Source organism: Camarhynchus parvulus, chromosome 6 (genome assembly GCF_901933205.1).
Source record: "Camarhynchus parvulus chromosome 6, STF_HiC, whole genome shotgun sequence".
NCBI lineage: Eukaryota > Metazoa > Chordata > Aves > Passeriformes > Thraupidae > Camarhynchus > Camarhynchus parvulus.
The window spans coordinates 8588045-8606470 of record NC_044576.1 but is presented as its reverse complement, the minus strand read 5'-3'; the positions used below and the strand labels follow the sequence as shown (position 1 = coordinate 8606470).

At 44.1% G+C, this 18426-nt stretch overlaps 1 protein-coding gene across 3 annotated transcripts in view; it reads left to right on the top strand.

Moving 5' to 3' along the window:
- The first annotated feature begins 1214 nt into the window (after positions 1-1214).
- Positions 1215-18426, top strand: part of GRID1 (glutamate ionotropic receptor delta type subunit 1) — a 484225-nt gene continuing 467013 nt past the window's right edge. For all 3 annotated transcript variants that reach the window (XM_030951116.1, XM_030951119.1, XM_030951117.1), the window contains exons 1-2: positions 1215-1597; positions 3673-3828. In XM_030951116.1, coding sequence (XP_030806976.1) covers positions 1519-1597; positions 3673-3828 — 235 coding nt within the window. In that variant the 5' untranslated portion in view covers positions 1215-1518. The remainder of the gene's footprint in view (positions 1598-3672; positions 3829-18426) is intronic.

Genomic DNA, 18426 nt, shown 5'->3' with positions numbered 1-18426 from the left:
CACATGACAGGGATGCTGTAGCCAGTGCCAGGGGTACGGGAGCCGCCGGTCCCTTTGCGGCCTCTCTGCCGGGGCTCAGCAGGCGGCGGGAGCCGCTCCTTCCCCCCGAGCCCCCGGCTCGCCGATGCCATCTCGGGAAGCAGGATGCGGCCACGGCGCGCTGTTTCCAGGCTTGCGCTTGCAAGACGGCGACCTCCAGGAATCGCTCTTCCTCCCGTAATCCAAAGACTGACATTATCTGTATGTATCACTATAGCGGTCCGTGCCTCAGCCCCGCAGCAACCTAATAATCTTGGTAACATCCTGCTCTCAACTCATTTTCTTGGCAGTAGTTTTAATTACGATTCGGGCTCCTGAATGAATTTGTTTTCTCTGGATCCTCGGTATATTGAGACGCTTGTCACGTTTGGGTGCCTGCAATCACTGATGCGTTTGTTTTAGGGGATGAATTAGTCTTCTGAGCCTGAGCATGTCCAATTTATGAATTAGATTTCATTGAAAGCTAGAACAAAACAAAACAAGAAAAGGTTCTGCTTGTACCACTTTTCTTCCCCACCACCTCATCCCCAGCGCGGGGATAAAAACCTCGCATTTCCATTTCTCTCCTCAAACACGGATCATGTCCCGGGCTCGAGCGTGTGGAAGGAGGAAGGGGCATTCCCTCCACCTCCCGCTTCGGCGCGGTGCCCCCGCGCCGCCCCCCGTCGCTGAAGTTGGAGGAGCGGCAGCGGGCGCAGCCCCGCGCCCTTGCCTGCGGGGGCGTCCCGCGGTGCCGGGCCGGGCGGGGGCTGCGGGAGGCCACGCAGCGCTGGGCACTCTCCGGGCAGCGGCTGCAGCCCCGCGGAACAGCCTGCGCCCGGCAACCGGGAGGTGCCCACCCGCCTGGCATCCCTGCGCTTGGAGCATCCTTTCCCTACCCCTTTCCTCGGGTGGCATACATTATATATAAAGATATATATATATATATATCTATATGTAATTCTGGCTCTATGTAAATCTCTTCCATCGCGGGCAGCTGCCCCGCTGTGGCCCGGCTGGGCGCTCCCCGCAGCGCTGCGCGCTCTCCCGGCGCGGCCCGTGCGCCCCGCTGCCCGCCCGCCGCGCCGTGCCCCCGGCGGCACCGAGCGCCGAGGCTCCGCAGTCACGTGGCGCGGGGGGCGGGCGGCGGCGGCGGGGGGGCCGCTCCGCAGTTCGCGGTCTGCCGGCGCCCCGGCACACACCGAGCGCTGGAGGCTCCGCCGCGCCGCCTGCCAACCCGGGATCTACCTCCGTGATTTTCTAGCCCCGTTTTTTTTTTTTTTTTTCCCTCTCCATCACCCGTTTTCCTCAATCTTGGATAATTCTTGGGGTGCTGGGGGATTTTGGGATTTTTTTCTAAGAGGGGGGTGTCTGGGCATCTCCCCATCTTCCCCCCCCCGCGCCCGCTCCCTTGCTCCACCTGCCCTTGCGCCTTTTTTTTTTCTTTCCCCCCTGTCTCTCCACCAAACCCGGGCTGATGTGCTGTTCGAGAGGCTGGAAATGGAAGTGTTGATGCTCTGGCTTTTCCCCTGGATATTTCAGTGCGTTTCGGTGCGGGCGGACTCCATCATCCACATTGGTAAGAGAGGGAGCGGGGAGGGATTGGAGAGGGACGCGGTAGATAAATAAATATATAAAGGAAGCGTCTCGTTTAGCCGCGATAATGTGACGGGCAGCGGTGGAACCCAACTCCGCGGAGAGACAGGAGGACGGATGCGAGGAAGGCAGCTGTATTCTGCCCGCGGTTGTAAAGTTAGGGCCGAAATGCCGCCTGTGCGCCGGGCAGGGGACCCGCCGGGGCCGCCGCTGCGGTCTCCCATGTGGCTGGGGAGTCTGTGCTTGGACCTGTTTGCGTGGAAAGGCTTTCTTCCCCCCCACCCCCCGCCTCCTCGCCACCGAAAACAAACAACCGCCCCCATCACCCGAGCAGGAGAGAGGCATAATCTGAACGTGCTCGCAGGGAAAACTTTCGGGGAGATAATCCCCTGGTTTTCATCCCCTGCCGTAGCAGGTGTCAGCCAAGGCGGAATGCGGGGGGCGGAGGGGGGAACTTGGCTGGGAAAGGGTTAGAAAGGCGAGCTTTGCAGCGGCTCTGTGTGAGTGTGAGTGTGTGTGTGTGTCTATGCGCGCAACTGTTGTGGTTTGAATAAGATCTCATTAAAACCCCTGGGCAGCAAGAAGGCTGGATCAGTGGGAGGAAGAGAGGGATGAATAAGAGGCAAAGGAAAGGCTGATGTGAACTTTTATGGCTTCTGAGAGCAAGGCACGGTGATGCCCGCGGGAAGCCTGGCAAGCAGAAGCGGGACTCTGCAGTCACCTTTTGGCTGGTGTTGAAAGGTACCAGCAGGAACGAAAATGAGGATGTTTAGGGGCGGAGAGGGGGGAGAGAATCACTTGTAGAGGATGATAGAGCAGGAAACGGGAGTGTGTCCGGGAAATGAAAAGCCGTAATTCCCACCAGCCTTTCGGGGAGGATGGCAGATCAGGAAAAGGAAGGGGCCGGGGTAGGGAGCCATCCTGGCGAGGGGAGGCTCCACGGATACGGGAAGAAAGTCCCGTGTGGACCCGAGGCAAGGAAGGGGAGAAGGGGACCAGCCCTGTAACAAGTTTGCCGGCACGGACGGCTCCGGGGCCGGTGGGAAGGAGGCACAGGTCGTCGCCGCTCGCCTCCGGAGCCTGGGGGCGCAGCCAAGGCAGACAGCATTGCGGAGCCATTAAGGAGACGGGGTCAGCCCTGACCGCAGAGGGGGACTCCGGCCCAGGGGCAGTCCCCAGGGCAGGGCAGGGCAGACCCCCACGGCACCGGGGCCAGCCCCGCGGGGGGGAAGGGAGGCGGCAGGGCCGGGGTAGAAAGATGGGTGAAGGAGCCTCCGCGGGTCTCTCTCTTAGCCCCGCTTCTCTTGCGCGCGGACCATGTCACCTCGGCTTCTCCCCGCACGAACTTCAGCCGGAGTGCTGTTTGCTAACTAAGTGCTGGTCCGCTGGGCAGGAGCGGGGAGCTGCTGTGTGCAGAGCTGGGATGCACACGGGCAGTGCACGGAGGCTCAAGCCACAGGCACGCACGGTGTGAATCAGCAGGACTTTTCCAGACTGGGGAATAATGTTTTTTGCTTGTTTTGTTGCCAGCTCTAAAGATCTCCCAGCGCCGCGTAGAGCAGGGCAGTAAGCCTGGCGTGGGCACACACACGCTCCGCGGAGAGGGATTTTATGTAACACACATCGCCAGATGTTTTCACGTTAACTGCATAAACAGGACAGTGAAATTAAAGCTTCCAGGTTACTGGACACAAATCCCGGCTTCACGTTCGTGTGTGCTTCTAAGCCTCAATAAAACCGCGGCCCGAAAGGCAGCATCCCAGGGAGAGGCGAGCAGCGAGCAAAAAGTTGGTGGAGTTTCCAAGCCTGCTCCCTTTCCCGTCGCTGGCGAAGCAAGTCCATCACCCCGCCGTGCCTGGTTCAGGGCTCCGTAATTGCCGTGGAGCAGAAGTGACCGGGAGGAACGCTGCGGTGCCCCGTGCCCGGGATGAGGCCGCCCACGTGTGTGGCCCGGCCCCACCCGGTGCCCTGCGAGCCGGCTTGAGCCCTGGGCTGCCCAGAGGGGAGTGGGGGTCCTGGCCAAGCCCTCCTCACCCTCTGCCGCCTTCCTCCCTTCAGGTGCCATTTTCGAAGGCAATGCTGCCAAGGACGACGAAGTGTTCAAGCAGGCGGTGTCGGATCTGAACCTCAATGACGACATCCTCCAGAGCGAGAAAATCACTTACTCCATCAAGCTCATAGAGGCCAACAACCCCTTCCATGCGGTGCAGGAAGGTGAGCGCCTCGGGCGGCATCCACGGCACGGGGGGCTTGGGTACGTGGACGGGACGGGGCTGAGGGAGGATCGTCCCGTCCCGTCCCATCGGTGGGGAGGGGCCGCCGGTGACAGCCCGGACCTGTCCTGGCGCTCGGCTGGAAACTTTTCTTCGGTCGGGGGTTGGCGCTGTCTTACAAGGAAAGGGGAGGGACGGCGAGGTGCGGCGGCGGCGCCGTGCCCAGCCCAGCCGGGCCCGGCCGTGCGCGCAGGGTGCCCGGGATGGGGCGGCAGCCGCGCTGCGCAGGGGCGGCCGGGCAGGGCAGCGCAGGGCATGGGGGGCTCCACAGCAATCCTGGCTCCCCCAGTGCCGAGGGCAAGCCGGGCCTCGTCGCACCGCTGTCCCCGTGCCACCAGCAGGGCCGCGCGTTGGGACAGGGCACGGGAAGGGTCCCGCCCGCAGGGAGGGAGGCGGTGATGCGGCACCGAGGGGCCGGGCTGTCACCGGGGGCGTCTGACTCCGGCCGGAGCGGCCGCGGAAGGTGCGGGCGCACATCACCATCCCTCCCCGAGCATTCAGGGAGGCAGGGCTGGGGCGGCAACGTGAGCGTGGAGCTCCCTCGGGGGGCCGGGCAGGGGGTGAGGGAGCCGGCTGAAAGCCTTCCCAGAGTATCTGGAAAGTGGCTCCGTTGGTAAATCATTCCAATTAGATTTAATTTTTTTTTTCAAAAGAGAAACGTTTAAATTAATCAGCTTGCCTTTACAAATAAGACTTTAAAAAGATATTATTTGTGATTTAATGAAGCGAAGGTTAATTATGGCCTAGGTTATTTAAGAAGCTGTGTTTTCCAGTAGTAATTATTCTAGAAACAGAAAGCTATTTATATACCCAGACTAGAATATTTAAAAAATGATTCATCACCAACCTTACCCTTAGTTTTACAGAGCACAGCAAATCTTTCCCGGTATGAAGATTTGCATTAATCCATATGTATTTATGTCTAAGTTGTGTACATGTAAATTATGGCTACAAAATTATACCAAATGTTAATTTTCATGAACTCTGAGCAATTTCTTCTGCTCGCTCTTTTCCTCAGAGTAGGTGCTAGTTAATATTATCCGGAGAAACAGCAATATATGTGTTTCCAAGGGCCTCATCCCATTGACAGTTAGATTCCTTCAGCTGCTCTGAAAACTTAGCAAGGTGCTATGAAAAAAGATCTTTATTAAAATGGGAAGAAGGGGACTTGAAAGCAAAACTCCACCCACATATTCAAACACCAGAGGAAACCAAAAATCTCTAAATACTGGTGGGTTGATTTATTGGCAAAGAATAACTGAACAATTGGATCTTCTTACATTTGCAAAAACTCAGTGTCCTATATTGGAGCTTATTCATATTCATGGAAGTGACAGTAGTTGGCTGGCTGAACAATAGCTTTCAACAATGTCTCTTCTCAGAAGTAAAACTGTATGAAACCATTTTGAATGCCCAGCGATCTGAGCTGGCAGTTTGGTGGATGGGGTCCCTTTGCTCAGTTTTGTTAAAAGCAGGAAAGCATGACCTTGTGGAGGATTCTTCTTGGTCTAGTAATACTTTTTAAAAATTGAGTTATTTGCTAACCTCGAAGATTGGGGTTGCATTTATGAAGACTACTATGAAAATAAATTATCTCTGTTGAATTTCTATGCTGCATTCAGAAAAGAGCCTGGTCAGATTTTCAGCCATTTTGTTATAGGAGCTTTGTGCTACCTGAATATATGTAAATAAAGATGTTTTCTACTATCCCTTTCAAGATGCTCTTTCACTGCCAATTGCAGTTTGAATTGCTCTTTGATGAACTGAGAGCATGGTGGAGAATTAAGGAAGTCGTTGATGATTCTTCACTATTCCAAAAAGAACTTGTTCTCTATCACTGCTTCATTAAGGCACATCAAGGTGTTTTCTTTTGGGAGGACTGTGGAATGATCCTTTCTGCAAGTAAAAGCTTGCCACAATGGGAGGCCTAAGAAAAGTGTCTGACCCTGCTCAATTTCCTGGCTTGCTTTGTTGGTTCAAGGTCAGGTCTTTTTTTAAATTTAAGATTTAATTTCCTACCTTTGAAATTGTTATCCATGTGTGCAGAATAATCCCTGGGATGTCCAAGTTGCTGGTTTGTTCTTACTGAGCAGTGTCTCATTGCCCAGTATTAGTTGATGTTGCTCTGATTATTCAAAATCTCATTGTATCTCACTGTTTGGATGTCCTGCTCGTTTTGGTAAAATACTGTGTGTAGTAGTCAGAACAACCTGGAGCAAATCTGTTGCCCAGACTGCTCACAGAATCTTGCTGCCGCTACATAAAATGCCCTGACATCCACATTATTCTTCTGCAGCATCTTTCCAAGCAGTGGCATGGAAATCAATGTTGCAAGCCTTAGCTTCACAGGGATGGAACTTTTTTTACAAGTGAAAACCAATTTGGAATAAAAATAGACCATTGTCTATCACCACCAGAATAGTTCACACAGGGAAACCAATCAAATACTGTTTTTATTTGAAGTGTCTTTTGCACAGTCTTGTAAGATGACATTGTAAATTATCCTTAAGTCCTGTTAAAAGAGAACTTTAATGAGAGACCTGCGTTTCAATGATATTGCGCTGGTAGAATTACAGAAAGTCATCATTCCACGTAACAATGTCTATTAAACAATGATGAAACTTTAATTACTGACAGAGATAGTTCCAGCATGTGTTTGTCCTGGCATTTACTGTGCAGTTAGAGAACATCTGCATGAGTAGGAAGCACAGAAGAGTAGTACCAGCAGGGTTTTCTTAGAGGAGCAATGCATTCACAGAACTAAATGCCAAACAAAAGATAGCTTGCTTTTCATTCAGAGTAGTTTTCAGTGCTGGGATGTGCTGACAAGTATTGCTGGATTTTGGGGAAAAATAAAAACTCTAGGGACTTTGCTATAGTGAGATAGGGGAGCTATAGTGATAGTCTCTGGTGACTGAAATTGGTAAATAAAATTCAGAGATAGTTTTTCTTCAAAGACTTGGTGGACACTCATGTTAACGGTTGTGTCAGGTACCAGAGAACTGCAATTAACAAAAAGTATAAATTTTGTTTCCTTCTTTGTCTGTCATTTCAATGTATATTGCATAAACAAGATCCTGTTGTGCCGATGAGTAGTGAGATTGTTTTGGTCCCATCAAGCTCATTCTATAAACAAAGTGCAGCAAATGGATGCAAGGAATTCCAGTGGCAAGGGATGAAACAGTAAAGAATGAACAGACCCTGGTGTATGCATAAAGTAGACCTGTTTTGTCTGCCCTTGCAAGCAGTCCTTGCATTTAGTAGAATATTGCTTTTATGTATGTGGCAATTACTTGAGGGGAAAAATTGTTTTTTCACTGACTGTTATGGGAGGAAATATACATGGGGAATCATTGTTCTTTTCATGTGGTTTAGAGAAATAAGCTTAAACCACAAATGTAAAGTTAAACTAGATTCTCGCTTTCAAAAGAGTTATGTGCTCAGTTTCAGTTAAGTGATTGCAGTGTGAGCTTGTTTTTGTGTGGCCTGTATTTAAACTAGTGCTGTAGTACCTTTTTGTGATTCAAGGATTCAAATAAGTTCAAACCTACTTTTTAAGCTTTCTGTTCAAACTGAGATTTCTGAGCCTGTCATTGGTGCTCAGAAGGGACTGCGTGCATGACATACAGGTGGCAAACAGGTTTGTGGGTGGGCTAGAAAATGTGATGGCATGTTTAAACTAAAAAAACCTAAACAAAACTGACCTGTAAGTTTTTAAAATGTTGTTTTCAAACCATTGCTGCTTTCATAGTTAGCGGTAGGTCAAAACTGGGACATGAGAAAGCTAATACTTGCCATTTGTAGCACCCTTAGGAGAAGGGATCCAAAGGAGCTTGTTAGTCAGAAACTGAAAAACTTTAAACCCCTTTTTCTCAGTGGATGATGCTTACACATCTATGGAGCTTTCCTGGAGCTGAAACTTGCTGTTCTCTCTGCATAGCAATTTCAAATGAATTGTTTCTAATTTGAGAGGCCTTGTATGTGTGCTTGTTGTTGTTAAAATGCTGTCAGTTCTAGAAACCAGAACAAATTTGGAAAATCAGAATGTGATTTGAGAGCAAGAATGGTGTTCCATAAATGGGTTTATTGTCAGTCCCATACACACTGCTGTGGTTTCAGAGCAACCCAGAGCTGCTGAGTTTTTGGGTGTCTGTGCTGTGTACCATTTAGTGAATGTGATCTGTTATCATAGTCTGTAGCACTTGGTAATGATAGGTACTTGACATAAAATAGAATAGACAGAATGGACTATTGGAAGTGACCTACAACAATATCAAGTCTAGCTGCCTGAATAATTCAAGGCAGACCAAAAGTTCAAGCGTGTTGTTAAGAGCAATGTCCAAATGCCTCAACCCACTGACAGGCTTGTGGCATCAAGCACCTCTCTGGAAATGCTGTTCCAGTGTCTGACCACCCTTGCACTAAGGAAATGTTTCCTTGTGTCCAGTCAAAAGCTCCCATGGCACAGCTTGGAGCCATTCCCACAGATCACATCACTGGATCTCAGGGAGAATAGATCAGCACATGGCTCTTGATCTCTCTTGTCTCAGCACATATATTTAATGTTGCAACCACAGTTGCTTTGTACAGTTTTATTTGTTGAGAAGATGTAAGCTGATTAAGGAAGATGAAATACAGACCTGGAGAACCAGACTCAGCAGCTCCATTGCTATTTACATTTTTTTGTGAAATACTGCATGTACAAATTACTAGGTTTTTTTATTATTATCACTATTTTAATTTTTTTTTAATTTAAAAAAGAAATAACCCCAAAACTTTATTGACTTTATTGATTTGACCACACTGGCTTGGGGAACTGGGTGCATAGGTAGGACCTATAAGCTGTACCTAGATTTTTAAAGCATTAGAAAAAAATCCCATCTGCCAGAATTGCAAAGGATTGGTTTATATCGATGTACTGTCAGTTTTTTTCCAGTGTTTTCTCTTGAGTCTTTCACTGTCAAGCAACTTTACCTTTATCTACTCTTCTTCCATGCTTGAACACAGATTTCAGACTGTTTTCATTGGGGTGCTAGGTCTTGTTTGGAAGTTTTGACAAGTGCACTCCTAACTCTCTGGAAAGCAAATACTGTTACATACCTTTTTCCTCAGTTTAATACCAACTTTCAACAGTTTTTAAAAGCCAGCCAGAAAGTGTAGGTGGGGGTTCCCACCTGTGGTCAGAGATGCCTTGCTGTGCAATGACATGGTTTTTTTTCTGCTGTTTCTCTGCATTTAAAAGCTGTTGCTCAGTGGGGTGAATGGGTTTAACAGTTTTACCTCCTTGGGCCCTCTGAGGTCAGACCTCGACTTGTTAAGGACTGCCACAGTGAAGACATCTGTGACACTCTCATCTCATTGTGCTTGTGCTTTTATGCTCTACAGTTGTATATCTCGGTGTATTATAAACAAGAGGGTTTTCAGAGCTAACGAAAACAGCAAATTAAAATGTCCATCTCCTGATATTCTTGTGCTTTGGATATGTTGAAAGCAGGGACGTGCAGTAGGAAGGAAAGGAGTTGATTGCCCATGAGGGAGTCCCTTTGGTGCTGAGGATGAAGGCAGGCTACAGTCTCTGGGCCAATATCTATATCCTCTTTTGTTTTCTTGGTTCATCCCTCTTATAGTTTGTTACTTGGTAGCCTACAGCTGTTCTGTTCTGGTCACAGTTGAACTGTGGGTGCAGAATATTTGGTACTTCTGGGAGGCAGTCTCCCTCCAGCACGCCCCTGGTGCAGTTTGGATGTTTTTACAGGCTGTACCAGGGTTAGTTCCACCCCAGCCACGTGCTTTGCCTTTGCAGAGGCTCCTGTCAGTTCAGGATGGGGCTGGGCTGCCCAGAGCTTGGTGTGACACAGTGTCACACACCGGTGCTGCAGGCACTCAGGGGAACAAGGATGTGTCACAGCTGAGCATCCCCAGGGAGCAAGAGGCTTTCTGTAGAACAGAAAGTGTCTACCTGCAGTGTAGATGGGACCTGATTGGAGCACCGGTCCTGCCCCAGCTTGGTGCAGTCTGGGGGGGGAGAGGAGGCAAGAGAGGCATCTCAGTCCCTGCTTGCTGTAGGACGACAGGGTATGCCTTATTATTTTCATGCTTTGCAGTTAAACAGTTAAAGACTTAGTTTGAAAGAGTTTGTTTTTTTTACTTCCTCTCTCTGCAGAGAAGGTTAAGTGCATTTCTTCTTTCTTGTAATTGCAGACTTTCTAATACTTTTATTTCCACGTAAGGTGTGGGTGACCCATCTATTTTGAGGGTCTCATATAGAAAATTAGCTGAAGGTTAGGCTACAGTTCTTTTTCAGTACGTAATGGTCTTTCCCACTGATCCTGCTGCTGATCCTGCTCATTTACCAAGGAGCTGCAGTTGGGTTTCTTATTCTGTGATTTCATTATGGAAAGTATGCTACTCATTAACTGGTATACTAGAAATTATCCCTAAAGATCAGAAATAAGCAGTGTTCATAAAAATGTTGGGGAACATATTTCAGGGTTAAAGATTTTCTTTGTGTTTTGCTTATTTATTATTTTTTAGAGAAAATCATGTTCTGAGTACTTTGTTTGTCTGTGGCAGCTGTTCTCAGTCATTAATGTGGAGGAGGATCTGTAAAAGTGAAATGAGTACACAAAACCTCCTCAGCTTGATCTAGTTAAAATAATGGCTCAAGAACAGGATCTTGAACTGTGAAATACAATCTGGATATATGCATATACATGCTTGCCCATATACTCTGTACAAATAATTTAATTGCTAGACTTACTGTAATATGTCCAGCAGGGAATATGCCTTGAGCCTTTCTGTGTTCAGAATCTTCCAGTTACAGATGATTAGGGGATTGACTGTCTAAGTATTACATTTTAAATTACATCTTTATACTTACTGAATGAGATGAATTTAATATTTTGATGTGATTTATCATGCTGAGGTTGAGCCATACAGTGAAAGCAGTTAAAACTGCACGTTCTTTGAATAGAGGGGATGTCATGTTGGTTAAAACTGTTTGTGGCTTACCACAGTTGTTTAATGGAAGGAAAATAAAACAAAGCCTCAAAGCCAAGTTATGCGGCTATAATAGTGCCAGACTGTAAGACTACAGCACACCAAGACTGTAGCTGAAACAGTTACTTCAGATTTCACTTTTTGTCATTTCAGAGCAGCCAAAGTCTTTTTTTAGGCAAAAAATCAAAATGTTTCTCATACTTTTATTCATAATAAATTTCCTCTGAGGGGAATTCCTGCTGTGTCTTTATTTGTCTCTGTCATCTTGTGCTTAGAGGTGTTTTTTCAACTTGCCCCTCAGAAAAAAAAACTTACTTAGATTGTTGGAATCATGCTGCTGTGTGAGTCTTGTAATTGTAGGAAATTTAACTTTTTTTTTTAGCCTGCAAATGTGTGTGTTTTTCTGAAAGCGACCGCTAGAATAAAATTGATCCACAGAGCTCTTTTTTTTTTCTTGACAAGTGATTTTTCCATAATTTTAAGTTATTTGAGTTGATGATTTTGAAAAATGGTTTACATGTTCAATTTCACATTTTGACACTTATTTTGATGTCACAGTACTTGCAGTGATTTTTCTTACACATGGAAATGCTGTGGGTCCTTTGCATTTGGAAACCTGTTGAAAGTGGTCAGGTTTCAGAGTGAGGAATGACATGTTTTATGCACAGGGCACATATGAGACTTCCTTGCACAGAACCGTGTTGGCTCTGAGGTCAAAATCCTCGGTGTCATCCTGAGAATCTTTTCCATTTCACTCTTCACTGAGGAATGGGAGAAGCTGATGCTGATCCTTAGTGCAGCTCTTTTCATATTAGGAATCTTGTCAAGGAAATGGAATTGAGATTGTTAAGTAGTATGGAACATTTTGAGATGCTCATTTTATATTATATGTAGATCTGTACTAATTTCAAAGGCAGATAATAATGATATGCTAAAACAGCCAGGTTTTCTTTCATTTACATAACTTTCAGGCAAAAAATATCTGAAATGAGAACTATGTTGAAAGGCTTTCTTTTATGTTTTTCCTAATAGCTTGTATTTAATTATAATTTGGGGACTTGATTGCTGTGTTTGAAAAAGGGTTCAGGTTTGTGAGTTTGGAGTGCTTTTTATAATCTGAAAAGTTTGCCTTATCAGGAAGAGGCTGTCTGCACTAGCACAGCTTTTGTGAAGTTCCTTCATTCTGACCCTGTTGTGCCTGTCCATTTTCTCTCTTCTGTCTATTACATATTCATGTATGCAGTAAGAATACTGGAAAGCACTAACAGCCAGTCCTTAAAGGTAGAAAGAACCAAGAGGCATTAATTTCAAGTGTTGTTTGGCTGCATTAAAACACACAGCAGGGTTTCTGCTGCTTGACCTTACTGAGAACTATTCCCTTAGCAACCTTTCATAGAGGGAGTAAAAAGACAGTAAGAAAACAATTTCTCCCCCATATAGTCAACAGAATAATATCTAAGAAATTAATTTCTCTCATATAAACACATGAATCTCAAGCCAAAAACTCCCAGTGGGGCCAGGGACTCATTAAGTATCCTATTCCTCAGTCTAGTCATTTTATCCTCTGCTTTTTAATTTACTTATCTGAGTCTTAGAGATTTTAACTAGTAACATTGCTGATGGAATGCTTTCAATGTACTCAAAATCTCATTGACAATCTGGTTTGTTTTTATTTAGAAATTGAATAAAAGGATTTTCCATAGAACTGAATGTTTGTAACGTTAATGAGAATTGTCTTTGTCAGTTGGGTAAATGACCCTATTTATGCCATTACATGATATTTAGGAAACACCAATTATTTGCTGCTTGATAATACTTTCAATAGAGAAACTGTGTAATGATCTAGAGCATTTCCATAGCCCTTTGTCTTCTTAACCTCTCTGCTTCTAAAGGTAAAACTTGGAATGGTGGAAGGAGGAGTTCACTTACAGGAGACAGTCTCTCAGTGTCTTTGTGCATTTGCAAATCCTTTGTTTTAAAACAATTTGTTTAAATTAAATTTTACATTGATTTAAAAAATGCTTATAACTTCCAAGTAAACTTTGATGTAAATTGAGCATTGTCTTGTGTAAAATATTAGCTGCATTCTAATTGAAATGACTGATGATTGCCCATTTTCTATCCTACTTGAAAATATTTTTGGAATGAGAAAAGTTATCTGACAAGTTTAGAGAAAAGGAACTTAGGATGTGATATCTGCAAGGGTCAAACCAGAGAGGGCTAGGATGTTGAAGTGCACAAAAAATAAAAGAGAGCAACCCAATTATCTGGTTTAAGGTTATTTTTTGGGGTTTTTTTGTTTTTTTTTTTTTTTTTGGTGAAACTTTTCTCTTTTTTTTTTTTTTTCTTTCAGCTTGCTTTCATGCTGAAGTTCATCAGTTACTTAGGAAGTAAAAGTGTTTTTGATATAGGTAGGACTTAGTGACCCAAACAGAAATAGAAAAAGCTTGTTCCTCCCCTGGTCTGAGCAAGGTGTTTGCACAGTATGGGTCTGGTTTTTAAAGAGGCTGGAGAAGGGCAGGGGTACCACATCTTAGACCAGTAATCATTTTGCAAATAATCAGCCTGTGCAAGGCATTTCACTTTCCAAGAGGAGAAAAGGAATTTCTGCTCACAGGATGAGATGGGGAAAGCTACAGTATAGCAGAAGCTGAGGTTGACAAACCTCAGCTTGTAGAAAGCCACTTGCCCAGGACAGCTGGACAGGAGCATGCCCGTATCTGGGTTAAAGCATTGTGCAGTCCACATGAAAAGTAATCTCATGGTTCAGCACTACCTAACTTTTTGGCAGTGATAGACAGGCTTAATGCTTTGTTATGTGTTGAGGGCAGTTTACATTTTTGTGACCATGGTGTATCCTCTTTGCTTTTACACTGTTATTTTGAATTATAATGTAACATCAGATGAAACTGAGAGTCATCTGGGCAATGTAATTAGGGATACCTGATTATTTTAGAATCAAATCTGCAAGCCTAGTTCTCAAAAGTGTCTTTGAGTAAGACTTACTACTGTCTTTACTGTCTTTGAGTAGACTTTTTTTCAGTAACCCAGAATATTTCTCAGGAGGTGTTTCTCTCTGTTGTCCATTTGGTTTGTTCTTAGTGTTTTATTGCCAAGTCAGGGCCTGTAGAGTTGTAGCTGGTATCTTTATGCCTGGGGTTCTTAACTAAAACTCCAGTTTCTCAAAAGCATCTAGCTCAGGAGACTTTCCTGTCTGTGGTTGCACTTTCCAGAGGCATTTCATCACTTCTAGCCATGCCCCGTTTTGTATGAACAGCAAGTCCATCATTCTACCTCCTGGTGAGGTCTCTAAATGTAAATTTTCTCTTCAAATTCTGCTGTATTTTTACCTGTCTTCTCTTGTTTGGCAGCGTGGTGTTCCCCCCATACTTCCCTCTTCCCTGCCACTGCTCAATGCAATAGATTTTATGAACACGCTTTTCATGATTTACTGGATTATTTTATTTCTACTGCATTTTAATCATCGTGATGACATCTGTTGGCAGCAGTACACAGATGCTTTGTCAGGGTACATTCTAAGGTTAGTAAATGCTTACTATATCTCCATGACAAAACTGAGGTTTTGTCTTTTTCATTTACATTACAAGACGTGGGATTGCATTATGGAAATGAAAAGTGTCCCTGGAAGACTTAGTGCCTTTCAGTGACCAACAGGTGAAACCTCTAAGTTTCATGTAGCTCCCTCTGTGTTACCTGCTGCAGTGAGCCTTGCATTACAGAATTAAGCCTCTCATCCTGCTTTCACTGATATGAAGGGTAATCTTCCTCTCTTTTTAAAATTTTTTATTTTAGATTTTAACCTTTGAAACTGTCTATCACTGCCATTATAAGGAAATGGAGAACATGCAGGGACAAGAAGCCAGAGCTGCTACCTCAAGGCATCTCTATAGCTCTAAAGAATGGCAAAATATCAGGAATGTAAAAAAGAAATTACAGCAGTGGTCAGTTGTATTTGCTACAGGGCATTCTGGCAATGCTAGTACCTAAATTAGTCAGACTAAAATGGTAGTTTAGTCAAAAAGCACTTCCTAACACTTTTGTGAACTTGAGGCAGATTATGCATTGTCATAATTTCAAGGTGTTTGTGTTTTCTTTCTTGTGTTAATTACATTCAAAGAGGTGTTGCACTTTGTGCAGGTCAACATGAAGAAAATACTTGGTGGGTATGCAAGAAATATCTTGTTGATCAAAGATGGGAGTTCATGTCCTGCATTCATGGTGGCACAGGGGCTCTAAACTGGATTTTGGTAATGCTGATAACTGATCTTTGTTGTTGCTGGCCTGCAGGGAGACAGTTTTAATCTGGAGTCTTGTCTCTTGCCTTGAGAAGTTGTGGGTGGTTGTGTTCAGTCAGTAGAAGTGGCACATCTAAAGGATGCTGTAAATGGAAGGCTTGGAGCAGGATGTGTGTCATGTTTTGGTTCTGAAAGGTATTTTATCAGAAGAATAAATGAATAAGCTGGAGAAAATGTGCTTTAAAATGATGCATTCTTTTGGGCTTGCAGGGGAGAAAAGCTTATATTCTATAACTTGTGACAGACTTACAGTGTAGAAAGTTGTGAGTTTTTTTTTTTTTTTTTCCTTCCAGAAATAGCATTGCTAAATTGCCCAGGGGTGTAGTTTACCTCTGTATAAAACCTGTACATGGAGTGTAAGTTAACTGTAAAATTCATACACTGTGAAATGCAGCAGAGGAGCCCAGAAAACTACTGAACAAGGCCCTGGAGAAATATATGTATCTTACATACACACAACACTTTACCTGGCAAAATTCAACTTAAACTCAGTCACGAGAGGATCAAGGGACAGACAGAAAAAGGTGTTAGCCTGGATTGCTCAGTTCACTTTCTTGGACAATTAGGGGAACGAAGACAGTAAAATTGCTCTGTCTGAGGTTGAAGAAAAAATAGAAGGAGTTTCTCTGAGTGCAGAACAGCACAGCAACAGTTGGAAAGGCTCTGCTGGCTCCAGTGCCCCTGAGAAGTCCCTTAAGGCAAATTGATGGCTCTGATCTTTTTGCCATTTAAATCTGTACCCAGCTACTTTGCTGGTGAGGTGAACCAGACTTAGGAAATACAAATAAATATATAGATTTAGAAAGTTCTGTCATATCTCCATCTCTTCAGGGCTACTTTGAATGTATAATTTGAAAATATCTTGTCAGATTATCACATTAACTGGGAAATAGTCATATATCCTAGGGCCCTTGGCAAATGCACTTTGAAGCTGAGAATTTCAAGAGGTACTTTCAAGATTTAGCGTGTTATTGCAATGTTAATAAGTAGCTTGAGAACTGAAGAAAACTTATGATAGTGTTGATAAGATGGAAGATGGAAGCTATCTGAAGAAGCTGGGCTACAGCTCAGACAGATATGCATGAGGGAAAATGAAATTGCTCCTCAAAAAAGGTCAGTATATATGTAAACTTGACAATTAAAAAAAAATTTCTGGTGATGTTACATGTATGAAAAAAAAAAAGATTGTTTCTTTAGCTTTTGGTCAGAAGGTTTTCTACCAGGTATTACAAAATCATTTTCCTTGTGAAACCATACAGAGAGACAAATGAAGATGTACTTTGATCTTAGTCTCATAAATTCCAATTTTACAAAGTTCTGTGAGTTTCTTCATGAGAGATTGTTAATGTGAAGTGTGCCTGTGAATGTTCCAAAAGATTACTAATTTCTTTGTATCCATATTTTCAAATAATGGTTCATGTGGGAAAAGTTTGGCCATCAATGTAGTAGAGTGTTCACACGGCTTTAGAAAATTGTGCCTACAATTCACTCATCTGAAATAATACTGAGATTGAAGTTAATGGTGGGAAATATTTGCTGTCAGGGCTGGCCTCAAGGCATTCTTTTTCCTTCCTAAATGCTGATAAAATTCAATGAAATGTTCTGAAGTATATTGATGGTTGTCTCAAGATGGCTTAAAAAAGTATTATGCCATTCTCCTCATAATTATAGTCTCTTTTTGATGAGATTTTACAGGAAAATAATTTTATCTCTTTTTCTATAGAAAAGTATTTATATAGAAAGTAACCTTGTTGAGACTATTAGTTATCTTGATACAGGAAAAGGTCAAGTGATTTTCTGGATGCTGATCCTGGATTAAATTTTAAATTGTGGAATTTTTACCTCTAACTCTGGTTGCTGGTGTATGAAAATAGTCAGGTGAGGAGAAATGGGAGTCCCAATAATTTTTCCAAGCTCTGATCTGTACAACACAGTTAGAAAGACAGAACTTTGTGACCCCTGTGTGTGTCCTTGGGATTGGAGTTCCTCTTCCCAGCGCTCACAAAGTGTTAGCAGATACTTCATGCCTGCTCCTGACACAAGGGGGGCCCGAAAAGGGATCTTCCTCCTGAAAGATAGCTTAAGGTGCTTGGTAGTCTTTAGCTTCAGTCCTTATTTACTTTTCCTGCCTTCTCACTGCTGGCATCCTTTGATCACCGAAGTACTAGAGAAGTGATGAGATATTTGGTAAATTAGTCTGGTGCGCCTCTTGCTTAATTCTGTTATTACTCTGCAGCACTTGTTTAAATCAGAAGTGGGTTAAACAAGATGTGGACTTGTGAAGAAATTTTTCTTCTTGGTGAATTAAGTGGGGAACAGCTGCTTAGTTCATTTTCACTCTCTGTGCTCTGTTGGATGTGATCCATCTCTCAGAGTTTTCTGAACTGTTTGACATAGAACAGTTGATGTTGTTGGGGGTCAGTACAGCAGCCTGAATTTCATCTGCTCTGCTCTTAAGTTGTGTTGTGGTTCTGGCCTTTGGCCTCTTACTGTAGACTTTGGCCTGGCTGTAGGCCGGTTCTTTTCAAGATTTTCCCATTTCTGTACCTCTGGAAAGCTGTGCATTGATCATTTCAGTCTACTGAAACTTGGTGATATTGTTGGTTTTCATTTTTTTTTTTTTTTTTTAATTGCCTGGTTTGTTCTGTGACCCACAGTTTGAAACCAGTTGTGGAAGATTTAGGAAATAGTCCTTGCTGTTCTCAGGACCCATGTATTACTGACTTGTTTATTATATTTTCCTGGGATTGCAGAGAATTGCTATCAGTGATCCTAGTGGTATTTCCAGCTTTGTCCCCCTGGCATGGAATATAAATACAAAATTGTGGAAGGATTTAGGTTGGAACAGACCTTTAAGATTATTGAGTCAAACCATAAAATGACAGTCTGCTCAATGTCACTAACTTCATGCTTATGTTGATTTTCCTTAAAATAAATAATAATCTGTTAAATTTTTTTGTGGTACTGAGGATTTCTCTTATCATTAGGTGACTACAAAGACTAGAAAAATTGACTGGTGTTCTTGAACGATAAGCATTTATCTGGGAGTTGATAAGCAGAGCAACAACCCCCTTGAGTTTGCCAGTCTTGTTTTCTGTAGGGAAATACAATGTGAAGGAGAAGAACCCTGTCTTTGGAGGTATAAGCCTCAGAAATATAAAATGAAGATAAGAATTCAGGATGTCTGACAACCATGAGCTCAGATATTGGCCTGTTTGCCAAGC